This window comes from Mchenga conophoros, linkage group LG9, assembly GCF_057382185.1.
Source record: "Mchenga conophoros isolate Kocher_MC1m ecotype Shallow Benthic linkage group LG9, M_conophoros_male_GT1.1, whole genome shotgun sequence".
NCBI classification, from domain to species: Eukaryota; Metazoa; Chordata; class Actinopteri; order Cichliformes; family Cichlidae; genus Mchenga; species Mchenga conophoros.
Genome location: NC_140534.1, coordinates 12,626,390 through 12,645,619, shown reverse-complemented (window position 1 = coordinate 12,645,619; position 19,230 = coordinate 12,626,390). Strand labels below are relative to the sequence as shown.

The following is a 19,230-nucleotide window of genomic DNA, read 5'->3' as shown; positions in this document are numbered from 1 at the left end:
TCCTGTTAAGTGTACGATTTTGGCTTCTGGCCCTGAATTGTCAAAAATAAGATATGAAAAGTTGCCCAGCGGAGATCAGGGGTGAAGCAACATACCTGCAGGTTGCAGCATGATTCTGAAATGGCCTCTTCAAATGATGAATTGATGTCATGCTTTGTTGTTTTCCCACTGCAGTTTTTGTAACTGATGTAAGGAGGAAGCCAAGTTTCTGATAAGCCTTTTTCAAGCGTTTTAGCCGAGCGTACTCTGCTTTGACAAGGAAGTTCACCCTTCGTGCACCTCCCCTATGTCTCATATTTATTTATTCAAAAACACTTTTTTGGTTTGTTTTCCAGTCTTTTGAGAACCTCTCTGTGGAATCTGGAGGATCCGGTCTTGAGAAAGATGATCCGCCAGGTAAGGCAGATCACTGACACACAGCTACTGTACTGTACTGTTCTCCAGTGTGGAAGTTTCAGGAGTGGGGAGAGATTGACTCTGTTTTTTGTCCTCTCCCTGGCATGTCTGTGGGGTTATTTGCAATTATGTCCAGTCACCTTATTCTGGTATTAATGCATGTGGTCATTCTCCTGTCATCATTGCTTCCCTTCAAAAGGCATTAATATTGTATACTTTATTGATCCCTGTGGGGAAATTCTTCTCTGCATTTAACCGATGGGCATGGGCTTTTTCAGTGTGTAGAGACGGTACCTTGCTCAGGGGTACCTCAGGGTAGCCATTCGTTGAATTCGAACCCCCACCTTCCGATCATGGGGCCAAACACTCTACCTACTGAGCTGTCCCTGCTCCCACATCTTAGCCGCATTAGCCCACATCTTGCTAACTCAAGGTCAGCATGGGCTTTTTCCTGCTGACTCACAGTCATAGATGTTGCTAAACATGCACCTACTCCATCGAGCCATGTTCGATGTGTGTTGGTTGGTTAGTGGGGATCATGTTGCACACGCTTCTTCATGTGATTTATTTTTATTTTTTATTTTTTTTCGTGTGCTCATCAAAGAGTCTTCTCCACCGGTTCGGGCCGAAGAGGTGGACAGGACACTGCAGAGGCAGGACAGCGGAGTGGAGTCAGCACTGGCCTACGCCAAGGCGTGGTCCAAGTATACCAAAGAGCTGCTGGCATGGGTGGAGAAGCGTCTCAATATGGGTGAGTTATGACACCGGTGGATTCACAAGACCAATTCTGAAGTACTGTTGGGAGGCAGCAACTAAGTACTAAGTCACTAACTAACGCCCAAGTAGCTCAAAAGAATCCAAAATGATGTCATGAGTTGGTGTCATGGACCACGGTCATGTGCTTGACTCTTTAGTTGCCATATGAGATCCTTTCATTAGCTTTTTATGACGATGGGAACTAAAACGTCTTGTTTTGGACAGTAGATGAGCCGAGGGGCTTCAAAAGGGGCATTAATGAATATGAACTTGAATCATGCAAAGCTACACTAATGGAGTCTCAGCCATCTTAGTAGTTAATTTGTCCACTTGATCTTAAAAGTAGCTCCATTACAAGATCACTGGGAAATGTCAATGATAACTGCTGTACATTTTCTAGCTAAACACATCATTTTAGTGAGTGGACAGTGTAGTGATCCATTAAAGGCTAGTTCCCAGGGAAACCATGTTGATCACCTGAGCTGGACGTAAAACAATGAAGTCTTGTTCATGCTCAAGGTTGAGTTTGTAGTGTGCAAACTTTTGTTTGATAGATTGGTTAATGAATGGTTTCACTTATCCTGTGACACAGAACGCTCAGTCAAGCTGTGCAGTCCATATTATCAGCTCCTTTTCTTAAACACACTGATTTATCTTTTATCAGAATTAAGGACAATGTGCAGTTGATTTGGAAAGCATTAATGACTTAAAACATTTGTTTGAGATCCAATTATTAATTGAAAATGAAAGATACTTAAATAAAATATACATTTTTGAACCAGCAGAAAGGACGTTGTGTTGTAATGTTTGTTTAATCTATTTGAACCTGTTTGAATCTTGTTGTCTTTTTGCAGATATTGAGTGTGCAAAAAGTTACGCCAAGATGGCTGAGACTGCTAAGACGCTTGCTAGTCAACAGGTAAGTTGACGCTGCAGTTAACTTGACTTACATCGGCATCGTGTGCATCTCACACATGTTAGGGACTGAGATTTAAACCTCTTCTGCCTCGTTCAAGGAATTCATGCCTTTCCGTGAGATCTACATGACAGCTTTCAAAAATGACATCGAGTATAGCCAGCTGATTCTTCAAACTGCAGCAATACTCCAAAGCAACAAATTCATGCAGGTAACTGCTGCATTCATGAAATCTAACTTTATCATGGGTTGTATGATGGAAACAAGTGGTCTTACTGCTTTTGTGGGTGTGGTGTGGATTTTCTGTGTTTCTTTCCAGCCTCTCCTGGCCAGAAAAAATGAGCTGGACAAACTGCGAAAAGAGGTCAAGGAGCAGTGGCAGAGAGAGCAAAAGAAAATGGTGAGTCGACAGTCACGGAGGTTGCACTTTTAAGAGGACCACACACAAATGCACACTGGATCAAAAGCTTCATTGACCTGGGGTCTCAGCCCAAGAATGCTCTTGAAGTGATTCAGCCCGATATACAAATCCAGACAAATAGTTTGTTTTTAACCTGCCAAGACAAGTGCTCTGTTGCACGTATGACGGATTGAGAGACACTAATCCAGTGACTAAATCTAAGAAATAGTCAAAGTCCTAAACTCTGTAGTTGGACACCATAATAGAAATGTTACTGAACATGAATTATCTCTGCAAATCTGTTTGTGAATTGTATCTTTATAGCAATTATTGCATGTTATCAAAAACTTAAAAGCCATCTTTTTCTGTGGTTGCATTCACGTTGTACACAGCATGAATCTGTGTGTGACTCAAACTAATACGTGTACATCTGCAGCACGAAGCAGACACGGCTCTGAGGAAGGCCCGGCTCCTGCAGACCCAGCGACAGGATGAATACGAGAAGGCCAAGGTGTCGACTAGTCGGCTGGAGGAGGAGCAGACTGGAGGGGGAGGGGGAGCGGCAGCGGCAAAGCAGCTAGAAAAAAGGCGTAGGCTGGAGGAGGAGGCGCTGCAGAAGGTAGAGCATCACCTCTAATAGTCCAATCTATCCATTTTAGATATCAGTGAATTTGTGTCCTGTGATTATAAAGCCTTCAGTTGCCATTCGAGAACAAGTGATTAGTCTCTATTTGCAACATGAAGATCAGCTTTTAGTCATTAAAGTTCTTATTTCCTATTTTTTCCCCCAGATTTGAATCCATCACTTTAATTGAAAATTTCAGTGATTTATATTCTTTCTGTTGGCAGGCCGAGGAGGCCAAAGATCACTGCAAAGCTTGTCAGGTTGATGTCGGGGTGAAGAGAGTCGAGCTGGTCAACACCAAGAATGAGATTATCACTCAGATCCGAGAGATGGTCTCCCAGTGTGACCTCACCCTCAAGGCCGTAAGTTGAAATACGTTAAGTCTTTAAAGACATGTTCATTTAAACTGAAACCAGGCTGAGTGGTAGAAATAATGCACACCTCCACCGATAAGTTAACACTGGCTCAAAGTTGCTGAATCATCATTCACTGGAATGTGTCCCTGTTTCAGGTGACCGTCAACTGGTTCCAGCTTCAGCAGGCCCAGGTTGTGTCTCTACCTGTCAACCACCAGACTCTGTGTGAAAATGCCAAGCTGTACGAGCCTGGCCAGCGTTACATCGACTTTGTCAGGAGTTTACCTACGGATGCGCCTCGACTTGAGTGTCACTCGTTGGATTCACCTGTCACACAAAACACAGGGTGCGATGTCCCTTCCTCTTATTTGCTGTCTGAATGTGGTCAGAGCTTGTCATTTTAAACAGGTGTTTAAATTTAGTTTAGCTATTTGAACATTTGAATTCAATTGAAATGTGATGTGTTTTTAAGGTAATCAAATGACCTTATCTTAGTTTACCTACCTAAAGGTTTTTACTTGTTATTGGGGGGGTGGATTTATTTATTTGAAGATTTTAATTTCAGCATCGTTTAGAAGGTATGTCGTATTTTTAGTAGGATGCATGCAATGGAGTTCTGCAGGGTTCTGTGCAGGAACCAATTCTGTTTATATTAACCATGTTTTCCTGGAGCTATGTGATTTGAATTGAATGCTTTTGTCTCTACATTTTGTGTTGACAAACAATTACTTCAACACCTCAAAGCTTCACTGTTGGAACTGTAAATTTAAGTAAATATAGTACTGTAGCTATTACTGTCTGAGACTGCACATACTTTAGCGGTGATAGGTGGAGTTCCAGAGTCAGAGAGCTTGCTTTGGAAAATCTGAAACAGTTGTGACATCGCGCTGGCTGGGGCTTCCTGCGGAAATTACTGTGGTCACGGGAGAAAGGAGCTGGGCCAGTGGGCTTACCATCAGTTTACTAAACCCCGTCAGGGTTTCCCCTAGCATTAGTTTTGGGGTGGAGGCTAGCCCACTGTAAGAAGCCACAGCAAAAAAACAACAAAATTAAAAGATGAATTAGTTTATTTACCAAATGTAGCCCCACTTTTTCTTATTTCTTATTTTGAGCTGTGCCACTGTCTCTACATTTGTCAGTCATCTATGGCTGGCCTAATTCTCTAGGGGTCACTGCTGCACATTACTCACACAAGGGGAAACATAGCTCTTTGAAGATTTTCAGCACCATTAAAGTCATGTACACACAAAGTCTGATTGACCAAGATGACACACACATTGGTCACTTCATAATTAGGCAAATGTAGTATCGACTTCTTTTGAAGGCTATGGTTAAAAATAGACGGTTTCCCTTTTGAGAGAGTTTTGTTGACGCGGGTTTGGGGTCACACACACAAATACCAGACAGATGGAAATAACAGTGTGCTTTGTTCTCACTTAGTTTTCTCCCTCCACGACCCCCACTCTCCTGCCTCCACCACACCCACCTCTGATCCCTCTGATCAAAAGAATTCAGCTTGGGAAAGAGGAAATGAAACTTAGGCCCACACACCAGCACTCATATGCTCTCACATGCACCCAGTGCAGCGGCCACCAAAAGGTTAAATATAGACCCGTGACCTACTTATTGTATATTGTTAGATGCAGCTGGATACTTAGCCTAACAATGGATGGCATCACATGTAGCTTTTGCCATTCCCGAGCTTATCTGTGTCAGTTAGTTGTCATTATGCTCTAATTATCTGCTGTCTTTGATTGGCTGATCATTCGTGGATCGTATCAAAACTGATGAGATTTACAGTTGTAAGTGGAAATTTGTTCCATCAGCAGAGGAGGAAATGTGGATGTTGACTGAGCTTAAAATTGTCTTGAAGTCAGTGGTCTTACTGCTAGACAGGAATCCTCAAATATAATATTGTAGGTATTAGATATTCATACTTTGTATGGGGACTAACAGCATTTGGCAGCCAGAAAGCTGAAAGCTTTGCTCTTTGTGAACTTTCCCTATTCTGGGGATAAATAATGTTGGGGTGTAATAGTCCCTGATGGGGGGATACTTTGATCTCCATATTATTAATTAGATCAATGTAAACAACTGTACATATAACAGTTTTAAATAACTAGGATATGGCATTGTGATTTTTAAGTAAATAATACAAATTGATGTCTTTTTCCACCCTAGGATGCCTTTCAATAAGCGCTCACTAAGTGGCAGCCACTCCTCCCACAGTAACCTGTCACAGGCATCTGTGACCTCTGACCTCCTTGTTGGAGATGATGTGGACAGCCCCATCAGTGCCCAACACCCCAAGATTGCTGAAAGACGCTCCAACGGTAGCGGTGACATCCAAGGTACACGTTTAGGATTTCTTCTATAAATGCAATCAACAGAAACGGGGTCAAATCATGACATCCTGAGAGAAAGTACAAAAACTTTTACACAGCTTACTAATCTCACTGAGTAAATACCTGCACAACAAAGACGGAAACTAGCACTAGAGATAGTTTTGCACTCCACTACATTGTTGCTGAGGGAGGTACACAACAGTTTGCTCAATGCCTAGCAAGTAAACATTTTGAAATATGAAGTTCGGGTAACCAGGTTGAAGATTTAAACTGGAGCCAACTTCCCTGTGGTTTGTTTTGTTTTTGGTAATGTGTGCAGGTGTTGACCTCATTACCTTTAGGCCCGCCTTTAAGTGTTTGTAACATAATTGGAAACTGACTTCAACTGACTTTATGATCAGTTTTATAGCATGCAGCTAACATGGGACTTCTTATCTTTTAATGTTGTGTTTTTGAACAAGCACTTAAAATTCAGGCGCCATTTCGTCCCTGGACCTCGGCCAATCAGGGTGGAGGGATGTGCAGTGATTCGGAAAGTGCTGGAGGGAGCAGTGAGTCCCGGTCCATGGACTCGCCGACTGCAAGCCCAGGTAGGATTGTGAAGATTGTGAAGTCCCCCTAAAATGATCACTAGCAGAACTGATTTAGTGCGACACCGCACTCAATAGCTATTTAGCTAACGAGTACGAATGCTGTGTCTATCTGCTGGGTAAATCTCTGCATGCCGTCACACTTGAGCTATCAAAAAAGAAAGAAAGAAAATCACATTCACTTCCTGTCGGTATGTTTTTTTGTCCCGATAATAAAGGCAGCACGCTGGGTTTTCCCTCCACAGTTGCACAACATCAAACTCATTTGTGTCAGTCTTTCATCACGGTTAAAAGCACCACCCATAGCCAGAGATGGCACATTTTTCTGGACTGACTGTCTTGAGAGCACCTCAGGGCAGCACGCATCTTTTTTTTTCCCTAGCGAACTTGATGTTCACCCAGGTTTGTTGGTGTGTAATCACAGAGTAAAGAGGCAGTCATGCCTCTTTGTTGCACTCTGCAACGTACGCACACACATAAGAATGTTGCAACGGTTTCCCTGTGCTCCCTGATTGCTGTGCAACAACATGTGTGTTTTGCGTCCTGTAGTTTGTTGTTGTAGTTCTTGTTTTTTTTTTGGTTTTTTTTGCAGGGGCTTTTTTTTGTAATGGTGTTTTTCTGTATATGCACCACCCTTCTGTTCTTTTGTTTTCCATACTTTTGCACTGGGCCTACTTTTTTGTTCTTTTTTTGCTAAGATGTTTTCCCGTGTTGGTTTGTTTTGCCCATTTGCACGCACTTTCTTAAAATGCAGTGCTCTGAGCTTTCGGTTCGACTATAATCAGAATGCAAAAAGCCATTTGCAAAGAAGAACGTAGCTATAATTGTTATTTTATGTGTTCCTGTCATGGACTTTACATTGAAAACTTTAAATAGCACTATGCCCATTTTATATGTTACAGTGACAAATTTAGGTAATACCACCAGGTTTGTAGTAACCTTGGAGAACATCAAACAATTTCCTGTTAAATTGATTTTACCAAACCTGTGTGTAAGGCATGGCTAGTTGTTATGGGCGGGTCTTGACTGGAGAAAGTTGGTGCACGGTGTTAAATTGTGTATTGGAGTCTGCCACAAAGCTCTCCCAGCACCCAGAGTGTGAACAATGGCAGCACTTATCTCTGATTAACCTGTTATTGAGCTCATCAGAAGATCAAAAACATTCTGAAAAGGCTCTGATCAGTATTCAACCCCCTTACTCATCAGCCAATCCAGGTGTTAATCCACCACCAACAATAACATGCTGGTTTCAGTTACCAACAATATGTTAAGCCCACCTTTTCATTTGCTACTTTAAATTCGTCAAATCGCCGTATTGCTTCTCAGTTTTACCGCTGAGATGTAGAGCATAGGAGACAGGGGGGAAAACAGTGTCCTGACGTGACTGTAAAGATGTGGACTTTTTGGTGTGTCCTACCTTACTGTTCAGGAGACTTCAAGAGGAGATTACCCAGAACCCCCTCCACTGGTACCATGTCGTCTGCTGATGACTTGGATGAGAGAGAGCCTCCCTCGCCGTCTGATAATGGTAAGTCAGTTGTATTTGTATAAGGGTTTTGTGTTTATTTTTTCCTTTTTTTTTAAGGTACTCTTATGTGTTCCTTACACTTATAGGCCACATATTTACATTTGTAACAATGCTCCTTTGCCACTGCAGGTTTAAATGAAATGGTAATCGAAACGGCGAGCTCTCCAGGACCCTTTAGAAACACTCAGATGTCTAAGGCGGCCCAAACCCACAAGCTTAGAAAGCTTCGAGCACCTTCCAAGTGTCGTGAGTGTGACAGCCTGGTGGTGTTTCATGGAGCGGAGTGTGAGGAGGTAACCTTGGATTCCTTTCTTTTATTATTTGTATTATTCCTTTCTGTTTGCGGCCCACAGCATTCAGAGTATTACAAATTCACGATAAAGATTGCCAGAGGCTCACAACAGCTTCTTTATCACTCGTGGCCAGCAAAAACATCAAGCAGAAACAAAAGAGAAAAGCCACCTCTCCCCTCATCAGCATGTTTGGATGAGGAAATAAAGGGAAAAGTTGAAACTGGCCGCAAGCTCTCCTCTGTGACCAAATTCACTAACTGGTCTCAGTTGGGGGAATGGGCGCTAGAAACTGAGGACCTTTTGTTCGTCTTCTGAGGAGTCCTTTCCATCGTCCCTGTGCACCCTCTGTCCACTGTTGATTTTAGATCAAGTTTCTGTCCATATGTATTAGATACACTGAAGAAGACAATAAGAGCGGCTCTTGGTTGGAGAAACGCTTTTAAAAGAGGTTATGCAACGCAATAGACATATTGAGAAGAAACTGACATAGGAATGCAGCTCACTGCAGAGTCTTGGAATGATTCAGTGTGAGTGGTTCAGAGGGTCACTAGATGTGAAGCTTTCCTCGTTTGCTTCTTGGACTTGGTTTTTGGGCAAATTAACAAAAATAGCTATGTTGTGAGGACGTGTTTTTTCGTCAGTTTTTCCACTGTTTTTGTTGACATACAGTTAAAACTGTTCAGGATTTTCTTAGAAATGTTTTACTCTGTCCCTGTTATAACTGAGGTATGTGTCACTGTGTTTGCAGTGCTCCTTGGCGTGCCATAAAAAGTGTCTGGAAACCCTGGCTATCCAGTGTGGCCACAAGAAGCTCCAGGGAAGGCTTCACCTATTTGGCATTGACTTCACACAGTCGGCTAAGAACAGCCAGGATGGCATCCCATTCATCATACGGAAGTGCACGTCGGAAATTGAGAATAGAGCCCTCAGCATCAAGGTACTTATAATAGGTGTTTTAGTGGTTTGGTTACAAATAAATTGATCATTAATTTTCATGAAACAAGAACCCAAAACTGTAGCATAGATCTGCTGGCACTGGCATTAAAGTTCACTTATAAAGCATCCAATACTGTGACCATAAAAGTGGCTGCGCTGTGAAAGGCTGTCATTGCTGTCAGGACTAATCACAATGTGTTGAGGGAATTTATCTAATATGTAAAAAATGAGTGTATTAGCGACATATGCAAAAATATGTTTTTCTAAAACTATGTTGGCAAAAAAATAGTTTTTGTGGATTTAGTGATGAAAGCTTTTGGTTTTTCATAGTGATTTCCATCAGTTGTTCTTAATGCTGTGCAGCCTGAATGCCCAAAGGTCATGGGCACTCTGTGTTGGTTTTCAGCCTTGTCCTGTGTGTACAAAGATTTCTCTGGCTTCTCTGGATCTTTATTGGCACTGCTAACACACTGTATGTGATAAAAGTATTTGAGACTTCCTTCAAAGCTATTTGTTCATGCAGTCTTTTACAGAGTGAAAGTGAAATTAGAAAAACGAGTCCTCCACTTCACCTTCGATATTTGTTATGCTTTTTAAATTATTTGATAATTATTGGTTTCTGTTTCCGTTACGTTTTATCAAACAAGACCAAAACCCTTTTTAAATAAGAATGAAGTGTTCTCCCATTTTTTTCTTTGGCTGATCTTGTTAGTATTCTGCTCATATGTTTGCCCAGTTTCTTCATATTGATTCCAAAAACTTGTGTGTAATTTTCATGCGCTGATTGCATTTTGTGTGCTCTGAAGGGGATCTACCGTGTGAATGGTGCAAAGTCTCGAGTAGAGAAGCTGTGCCAGGCCTTTGAGAACGGCAAGGATCTGGTGGAGCTTTCCGATCTTTCTCCCCACGACATTAGCAATGTACTCAAACTGTACCTGAGACAGGTGGGTTGCTTTTGGTCATTAGCATAATGAGGTATTTCAGCTTTCATCCTGTGAAGGAGATGGCTAAAGTAGGCTTTGGATGACAAACTGCATTAATACTAAAAATGTGCATTTGTCTGTTTATTTTTGGCGCATAATTCCTGCCGCTTATCACCAGGGTGCTTATCTCTTTTCTATTTCTGTACCACTTGTGTATTTATGTCCATATTTTGGTTGCTGCTGTTTATTATCATCTCTGTTTCATTTGTTTATCTAATTCTTCCTCCGTACTTTCCAGCTTCCAGAGCCACTCATCCTCTTCCGCTATTATAACGACTTTATTGGTTTGGCCAAGGAGAGCCAGAGTATCATTGTGGAGGAACTGGAAGCACAGAGAGTTAATCCCACCACTGCGACCCCTGCGCAGGTTAGCGTCGAGCTCAATCGAGTCCTGTTCAAGATCAAGGATCTGCTAAGACAGCTGCCACCAGCTAATTACAAGACGCTGCAGTTCCTCATAGAGCATCTTCACCGGTAGGGAGGGCTGAATGGATTTCTGGGCATCCCATTACATACAACATATGGATGTGTTGCTCCTTTTTTTTAATAATAGTAGGAATGATCATTTCTTATCTGTTTCATTCTCCTTCCAGGGTGACGGAGCAATCAGAGGAGAACAAGATGACCGCCAGCAATCTGGGTATCATCTTTGGCCCGACGCTGATCAAGCCAAGGCAGGCCGATGCTGAAGTTTCCCTTTCTTCTCTGGTGGATTACCCTTATCAGGCGCTCATTGTGGAGCTCCTGATCAGACATTACCAGATGGTCTTTGACACGCCTCTGAGTCCTGTAAGTGGCACCTCGCCCACAGAGGTTGATGCCCAGACCCGCGCTAACACTCGCCTTATGCAACAGGACAAAGAGCAGCAGCTGATCAGGCACTCCAAGTCACTGGGAGACATTAAAGAGGTAACTGGTTTGCCAACACTACGATACATGAATGACACAGGATGTTGTAAATGTACAATGATAGTAAAGAGCTATTCTGTTATCTATATAGCGTGATAAAGTATAAAAACTATACACAGTACTCTTCTTGTTTAGCATGTGGTAGAGTGGTGGGTTGTTTTCTGTTCTTACTGTCTGTCTTTGTCTTGCAGTCGAGCTTAAAGGTGTTTAAAAGGCATTCGTCTATAATTCCTTCTTCACACTTATTGACTGAGGTTCAGGAGAGGATGCCAAGCCTTGATGGAAGCGATTTTGAACCAGGTCAGTATTGTCACAGTAATAGATAATTATTAAAATAACAATCATGTTGTTATTTTATCGTAAAAGTTTTATTTGTCCTCTTTTTAAAGCTGATGAAACTGATTCAGAGACCCTCAGTTTGTCGTCAAGTGTCCCTGAAGTCGCAAAATCTGGGGAGAGAGGCCTGTGTCGTTCTCATCACATCACAGTCACCAGGGTTCAGCTTCGACACCCTCGCAACAAGCTACCGTCACGGCCGTTTAGCATGCCGGCCGAACGGATACTTAACCGAAGCCAAATAGACGAGAATAACTCCCGGAACGCCACTGACCAAGATGACAGGAAGGGAAGCGGTTGCGACCAGTCCATCGAAGAAGTGGACGAGACTGAGAATACAAAAACAAGAGCGGCCACACATTTCCGGAGTACCTTTATCGACACCCAGACATTACGCAGAACTTGGGATAAACAATACAAACATGAAGTTGCCTCAAGAACTGTCAAAATTGAGGCCAGCTCATCCACAGAGAGTGCAGCAGTGGAAGGCTTGTCAACCTCTGTGCCATCAACCCTCTCCCTTGGAACTACTTACACAGTCGCAGTGCGACCCAACAGGACTATAAAAAGGGAAGATAATGTCACAAAGTATAGCCCCATTGCAACAACTTTCAGAGCCCCCAGAACTCTTCAGCCCCCCCCAGGAACCTTCTACAAGCCCCCATCGGGAAGCAAAGCTAAAGTCCTGCAGAATTGTGCACAAGCTAACAGTGCTGAGGAAGAAGATGAAGAGGAGGATGAGGAGGAGGATGAGGAGGGGGAAATAGGCATTGAGATAGAGGTGTCTGTAGATGAGCCCCTTGAGGAAGACGTTGAGATTGAACAGACAGCCATATCTCAGTCTCCCAGCTGTAGCCCTGAGGAAATGGACCAAAACCAGGCAAAACCAGTGTACCAGAGACTAAGGCCCAGGCGTCTTCCAGAGGTGGAACACAGAGAGGCACATTTTGTTTAAGCCACTTAAAGACATTGTTGTTAGAGCTCCGAGAATCACAATGTGTGTCACGTTAGGAGGAACACGCAGAAACATCTGCATTGACTCTGTAGAGAAAATGAGCAGATGTATGACTGGCACTGTGTAGATCTATTGTAAGTATTATGATATCTTTGATCCTCAAAAGAAAAAAAATGCACTTATAATGCTGTAAATTTTGATTCACAAATCATACATTTACCAATCACTTGCTCAGTATACTCTGGCACACAGCCAGGATATTTATAATTTTTGGATCTGTGCAATTTGTTTTTGTTTGAATATTTTGTGTAAAATTCTTACAGGTTCACGTATGTATGTTTCTATACCAAAAAAAGCCCTCGAGGCGTAACAATACTGCATAACGTTATGGAGATGTGTGGTGCACTTACCTGATAACGCTCTTTCACCATCAGCCTTCTGCCTGCACCGTTGAAGAGTGTTTTAAGCTGTTACAAGTAGTCTGTAATTAAAAACATTGCTAATATTTTTTTGCAATTTAACAACATCTGTTACGTGATGTACTCTGATGTCTGTGTTTGCGTTTGGTCATGTAAGGAAGCATCACTTACAAAGGGTATAAATCCACTCGTTTTCGTACTGCGTGGTGTTAAATGTGTCTGAAAAGCTTTTAGAAATGCTACAGGATTCTGACATGGCATTATTCTTCCTAATTTTAATATATGTACATTTTTTAATAGCCAAAGCTTTTTTTTCATTGTTTTTTTTTTGTTGGTTTTGTTGTTGGTTGTTTTGTTTTGTTTGTTTTTTTACAATTTGAGTAGTTTTATCAATAACCTGAATCTTATGCTTTCTTTGTAAGTAATGGGAAGTGCATCATTTATTTAAATGGTATCTGTTTTTCATGGTAATGTACAAGCCTGGCACAGTGTTGAAAGTTCAGTGTAAGAAAACAGGTACATAAAACAAACACCCTTTTGTAACTTATTAAAATATATCTGACAACTTACAACAGTGATGGTCTTTTGTGCGTGTGTTTTTTTTTTGTTTTTTTTTACAGGAATATTAATTTAATCTGTGTAATGCAATAAACTGAGTTCATGCAGTTTGTGCAGGATGATAATCTGCGACTAGAGATTCAAGTTTTTGTTAAAATGTAAGGAAAATGTAAGAGTGATGGGATTATAATAGTGGTAGGATTATACCGCACTGTTAATGTCAGGTGGCCGGGTCATGCAGGCCTCTACAAATGGCAGAGAGGTGTTAGCAGGCTCCCAGCACCGAGAAAGGAGATTAAAACAATCTGCTTAACTATTCTGGAGGTCTGGAAACAAGCTGTGTTTGCAACCACAGCAAACAGTCTGTAGAATATGCAGAGTTATTTTGTTGTTATTGGCGATCAATCTACAGTACAGGTGCTCTTCTGAGGTAAGTGACAATTTAAGTTGCACTGTGTCCTTTGGATTATGGTGGAAGTATGTGGAAACAGTGAATGGATAGAGAATGTCATCATGATTGGAACTAAACTAGATTAAATGTATGGTGTGGCTGCACAGACAGTGTGGGATTTCATTTTATTTTATTTTGGGGGGATTGGCGTTAACCAGAAATTGTAGCGAAAGAGCGTTTGACAAGTCTATAATTGTAAATCTGACCATGTCAAGGTCTTGAGCTCATTAACCTCATTACTAAGCTACTGCTAGCTTTCACATGGATTTCTCACCAGATGAATGGACCGACTTGTGAGTTCATCGACAAAATTTAGCCTTTCAAATGCAAATTGCATTTTAGAGTCATGAGTAGTTTTGTAAGACAAAAGTTAGCCTTACTTGGCCCGTAAGATGTTTTATGGTCTGGTTCAATACAGATTTACTGGCTATAGCCAGCCCCTGCGGGGGTGAAAAGGAGGCACCATGGGGGCAGGAAGACAGGTCAGACTCCTGCTGTGGAAGAACTGGACCATCCGCAGGAGGCAAAGGGTAAAAGCTCCACACTCCAGTTGTCCCAGTAAAGGCTAAGCTATGCCTCCAGAGCTTCTGACCCCACCAGTTCACACATTACTAAATATATCTTTCATTTTTTTAATGCATATTATACAGTGCAAGTCTTTTTTTTATGCGAGCCCAGAATATACTTAAAAACTAACGCATCTTTACTGATTTTGTCCCAAACTGGGGTTGGTAAGAGTGGAGAATTTGTCAGATTGATAGAAACCACAACTAAAACTGGAAAACCTGCTCATTTAAAAGATATTGTCTGTTTTAACCAGGTACGTTTGTTCATGGAGATCTTGTGGCCTGTTATGCTGTTCATGGGGCTGGTGTGGCTACGAAAAGTAAATCCACTTTATCGCCAACATGAATGTGAGCAAACAGTTCTTCGCTGGAAAATATTAGCACAGCCCGCTGAGACAGAAAAACAATATCCTCTGTATCTAGTGCAATTCATAAATGTTCTCATCCGCCTCAGGTCATTTCCCCAATAAAGCAATGCCCTCTGCTGGGGTCCTGCCATGGATCCAAGGAATCTTCTGTAATGCCAACAACCCTTGTTTTCAATACCCCACCCGTGGTGAATCTCCTGGCCTGGTGTCCAACTACAACAACTCCATGTAAGCATCAACTGTAGGCTGGCAGTGGGAAGAGTTTTGGATTCGTATTAAGTGTCTGATCTAAGATGAACAGGCAAAATTATTAAGTCGAGTGAAAGAGATGAATCTAGGTATTTAGCCTTAATAATAATTGTTAATATTATGGCCTTCCTCCTCAGATTGGCTCGGTTCTATTCGGATGCTGAAGAGCTTCTTTTTACGGACCCAGAGTTTTTGCAGCTTGGTCGCCTATGGAGGGAGCTCAATGCTATGAGCAACTTCATGGACACGCTACGTATTCATCCTGAAAAAGTCTCAGGTCAGTGCTCTGGGCTTTCATCAACATCCAGCAGAAGCCTTTAGAAGTAAATCCACGGTCAGAAAGGTTCATTTATAAAGTTCTTTCATTAAAGCAGTGGAATAAAAGCTTTTTTCTGAACAATGGTTTAAAATAAGTAGTTTATTGAAATCTTTATATACTCCATGAATACAATCAATATCAAATCAGTCGTGCCTCTTGCAGATCATACAACACGGGTGTCGTTTACTTCAGACGCTTTTGCTTTTTTTAGGGGTATTGTGACTCATAAGATGTTGATCTTTTAAAAGTTGAACACGTCGCCTGGTAATCGCAGTTTACATCACACCTCACATTCTTTCCCATCAGTCTGTCTGTGGTGTCTGCGTGGAGTAACACGATTACATCACAACGGTTTAAGACCGGCTCGCAAAGTAAGCTGCTTACTTTTGCTGCTAGCACGCTGTTTATTTGGTGGGAAAGCAATTCATATACCACCCCTCACACTCCCAGAAACACTCATCCCATCTCAAGGGCCTGCATGCAGACTGCGCTCTGTTCATATATACGTGTGCACTGTACATATGCCATGCTTCCCTACTGGCAAAATAAACCTTTATGATGGGAGTGGAATGGAGCTGAGTGCATTCCAGGCTTTGAATGATTATGTCTGGCTGCTCTCTGTGCTGCCACTTTCATGCAGAAATATGTAGATGGACTAACCAGAGGTGGGACCAAGTCATTGTTTTGCAAGTCTCAAGTAAGTCTCAAGTCTTTATCCTCAAGTCTCAAGTCAAGTCTCAAGTAATGTCAGGCAAGTCAGAGTCGAGTCTCAAGTCACTGGTGTAAAAGTCCGAGTCAAGTCACAAGTCTGAAACTTTGAATTTCAAGTCCTTTCGAGTCTTTAAAAAAAACAAACGAAAAAATAATGTTGCAGTTATATGCTAAATGTAAATATTAGACCATGTAATTTTAAAATCTGTGTTTTTCTCAACACATGACAAAATAGTGAACTTAGAAAATATACACAAATTGTGAAATTGCACCTCTTTAAAATGCAGCTCAATTAAACTTAGCTCCAAGAATAATTTTCACCGACAGTTCTGAGATAAGCTGCATGTTATTCTTGGATGCGGTTGTAGGACCAGCTTTAAAATCGCATGACAAAAATATCATACACATTAAAAAAAACTGTATCACCAACGTAGCCTGGAAAACATTTGCTAGTTAGATGAAGTCAGCTATCTCATCTTAGCATATTTATATGCATATTTATAATCATACGGTTCTTGGAGTGAGTGCATACACTCATGAAGTTTAGTAACTTCAGGTCACTGCAACAAGCCCAGGTACAGTTTACCGACGGATGGGTGCAGGACCTTGAAATGCACCGTGTAGAACGAAAGACCATCGTACGTATCATAAGTTTACCAGTCTCACAAATCGTCTTCATAAATACACAATCGTTAACCGTTTATTAATAGGACCTTTGAGCTCAACGGTAATTAATTAGTAGTGGAAATAATTTCTGGTAGCATCACAGAAATGTAGCAGTGACAATAATATTGTCTGTAATCGTACTGGGCAATTAGTGATACAAAAAACCTGTTTTATCCTGTGAATAAAAGTATATGTTTTTGTCAATGTACCAAAATAACAGAAGCGAAACGCAATATTGTGTCAGGACAATTTACTATTTATGCACAATAAATAAAGGAGCATAGCGCGACAATTTCTGTTCAGCGCCAGACTTGCTTGTAACCTATATCACCAATTATGTTAAGAAAAATGACGTATTAACTACAACAGCAGACTGACCTTCGTGTAAATGCTTGGAGCAGACTAACCTGTGAGCTGGAGGGTTCTGGGACGTTATATTTGATCTTTGAATGGCTGCAATCCAGTCGCCTCTTTGTTACTTCGGAAACATGGTTTGAACAATTTCTCTTCAACGACGTAATCCGATAACAACCGATCTCTTTACCCGTCGGCTTCCCGTGGCTGTCATGCGACCGGCTATTGCAGTTAATAATACAACGGCTTCTTGACATTTTTGTGTTTCTTTTTATCGCTGTGTGACTGATTTTAATTGAAAGCCTGCGTGCGCTAGTACCGCTTGCCACGAGTTCCCAGAATCCTTTGCGGTTCTACCCGTGAATGACGTCACATTTTCAATCTCCATATAATATGCATGTTAAATTTTATATTTGGGGTAAAATATCAAGTCTTTTCAAGTAAACCGGTTCAAGTCCAATTCAAGTCCCAAGTCATTGGTGTAAAAGTCCAAGTCAAGTCACAAGTCTTAGAACATTTTTTCAAGTCAAGTCTAAAGTCATAAAATTAATGACTCGAGTCTGACTCGAGTCCAAGTCATGTGACTCGAGTCCACACCTCTGGGACTAACAGAGCTAACAGAGATCCACATCCACATTCCACTCGTGTTCCCATGAGCCCCGGGAAGGAAAACTAAATCACGTTGAGAATAAAGTTATATAAATGACGACTGTGACTCATGGATATTAAACAGGAAAATAGTCCGACCTCTTTTTCACACATCTGGCATTATTAGCAAGCAGAATCATGATCCACGTGCACTGTTGTGCCAAACATATTTGCTTTGCATTTTACATTGTGAGCCACGCGCAGCTCATTTTGATGTTAAGTGGGCTGGATGAGTAAAACTCACCTTTGTGTAAGTGTAAAGATTCATTCAAAGATTCAATTTCTAAGATGTCTTAATATAAGAAAAATCAGTGCAGTTTCAACAGTACAGACTTTCTACACAACAAGGAAATGTTGCTGTAGAATTATTCCTTAGACCCTTCTGTAACTATGAAAAAGAAAGTTTTTATCAATCGAAAGAAAATATCCTGGTTTTTTTGTCTTTTACTGCTCAGATAACTTTTCTGTCATTTAGTTGTTTTTCATCTGCTACTTAATTACTTAATGTTGGGGGGTCTTTATCAACAGGAAATGCTATAAAATCTATGAAAATATAGCTAAAACTCCAAGATTTAACCTCTCATTTACTTTTTCCAAAGCCATTGGAGTCTTTGCCGAGCTGATTCTGGCTCCCATGCCTTATGTTTGACAACCCTGCTCAATTGGCTTCTCTTATTACTCTTTTTCATGTTTGATTTCATTTTACGTATTTGTTATTCACATTAGTATATGTGCATTTTAGGAATTCCAGAGTTCACAGGCAGGGAGTGGCAGAAGTGATCAGGAACGAAAAAAAAAGAGACAGAGGAGGAGAAAAGAAAAAGGGGAAAAATAAGGAAATATTTGAGATTAAACCTCTTGGCTAAAACATATTTAGAATTGTCTTGATACAGCATTTACTGCTAGTATTTTTCTTTAATGACATCAATAACACACACACACACACACACACACACACACACACACACACACACACACACACACACACACACGTTTCAGCTTTGTTTGTTTAATTTGTGTTTATCTCAAACCATGTTCATCAGGGGCACAGCCTGGATAAAAGCCAAAACAGCACTTTGCCTGGCAATGCAGCCTTCATTCATGCACAGACAGGCTACTGGAAATTGTGTCATTTAATGAAACACATTTGTCACAACTTGCCCAATATGTGTTACTATGAAACGAAGCTTTTTCCAACTTGTCCAGTTTATCCAGTTCCATATCAAACAGCGAACAGTTATCTATCTAGCCATGACAGTCATTCACCGTGAAAGGTTAAAGACAGTTAAAGACATGAAACCGTTCTTATGATTTTTCCATTACACCGACTGCCTCTGTTTGTCTACAGGTCGAGGGGTAAAAGTGGAGACTATCCTGAAGGATGACGAGACTCTGACGTCATTCCTCCTCAGAGACATTCCTCTGACTGAGTCTGTAGTGTATCATCTAGTTAATGCCCAAATCAGGCCTGAACAGGTACGCGGGTGCTCACACACATGCATAAACACACGCACACAGCCAAGGGTACACAGTGTGACATTTTACCATTAAGAAGTCAAGACACTGATATTGCTTCATACCACCAAGGCAAGGATTC

At 41.3% G+C, this 19,230-nt stretch overlaps 2 protein-coding genes across 5 annotated transcripts in view; both read left to right on the top strand.

Annotated features, from left to right (window-relative positions):
• Nucleotides 1-13,315, top strand: part of arhgap29a (Rho GTPase activating protein 29a) — a 32,976-nt gene extending 19,661 nt beyond the window's left edge. For both annotated transcript variants that reach the window (XM_085286510.1, XM_085286511.1), the window contains 18 exons: nucleotides 336-396; nucleotides 1,001-1,147; nucleotides 2,007-2,071; nucleotides 2,169-2,279; nucleotides 2,388-2,468; nucleotides 2,905-3,087; nucleotides 3,318-3,455; nucleotides 3,605-3,795; nucleotides 5,631-5,800; nucleotides 6,256-6,384; nucleotides 7,814-7,912; nucleotides 8,042-8,205; nucleotides 8,954-9,142; nucleotides 9,948-10,085; nucleotides 10,363-10,598; nucleotides 10,718-11,033; nucleotides 11,225-11,333; nucleotides 11,423-13,315. In XM_085286510.1, coding sequence (XP_085142636.1) covers nucleotides 336-396; nucleotides 1,001-1,147; nucleotides 2,007-2,071; nucleotides 2,169-2,279; nucleotides 2,388-2,468; nucleotides 2,905-3,087; nucleotides 3,318-3,455; nucleotides 3,605-3,795; nucleotides 5,631-5,800; nucleotides 6,256-6,384; nucleotides 7,814-7,912; nucleotides 8,042-8,205; nucleotides 8,954-9,142; nucleotides 9,948-10,085; nucleotides 10,363-10,598; nucleotides 10,718-11,033; nucleotides 11,225-11,333; nucleotides 11,423-12,324 — 3,429 coding nt within the window. In that variant the 3' untranslated portion in view covers nucleotides 12,325-13,315. The remainder of the gene's footprint in view (nucleotides 1-335; nucleotides 397-1,000; nucleotides 1,148-2,006; nucleotides 2,072-2,168; nucleotides 2,280-2,387; nucleotides 2,469-2,904; nucleotides 3,088-3,317; nucleotides 3,456-3,604; nucleotides 3,796-5,630; nucleotides 5,801-6,255; nucleotides 6,385-7,813; nucleotides 7,913-8,041; nucleotides 8,206-8,953; nucleotides 9,143-9,947; nucleotides 10,086-10,362; nucleotides 10,599-10,717; nucleotides 11,034-11,224; nucleotides 11,334-11,422) is intronic.
• A 277-nt stretch (nucleotides 13,316-13,592) lies between these two features.
• The window catches only part of abca4a (ATP-binding cassette, sub-family A (ABC1), member 4a), a 36,367-nt gene continuing 30,729 nt past the window's right edge, over nucleotides 13,593-19,230 (top strand). For all 3 annotated transcript variants that reach the window (XM_085286504.1, XM_085286503.1, XM_085286502.1), the window contains exons 1-6: nucleotides 13,593-13,731; nucleotides 14,171-14,282; nucleotides 14,573-14,666; nucleotides 14,773-14,914; nucleotides 15,073-15,212; nucleotides 18,982-19,109. In XM_085286504.1, the coding sequence (XP_085142630.1) occupies nucleotides 14,217-14,282; nucleotides 14,573-14,666; nucleotides 14,773-14,914; nucleotides 15,073-15,212; nucleotides 18,982-19,109 (570 nt within the window). In that variant the 5' untranslated portion in view covers nucleotides 13,593-13,731; nucleotides 14,171-14,216. The remainder of the gene's footprint in view (nucleotides 13,732-14,170; nucleotides 14,283-14,572; nucleotides 14,667-14,772; nucleotides 14,915-15,072; nucleotides 15,213-18,981; nucleotides 19,110-19,230) is intronic.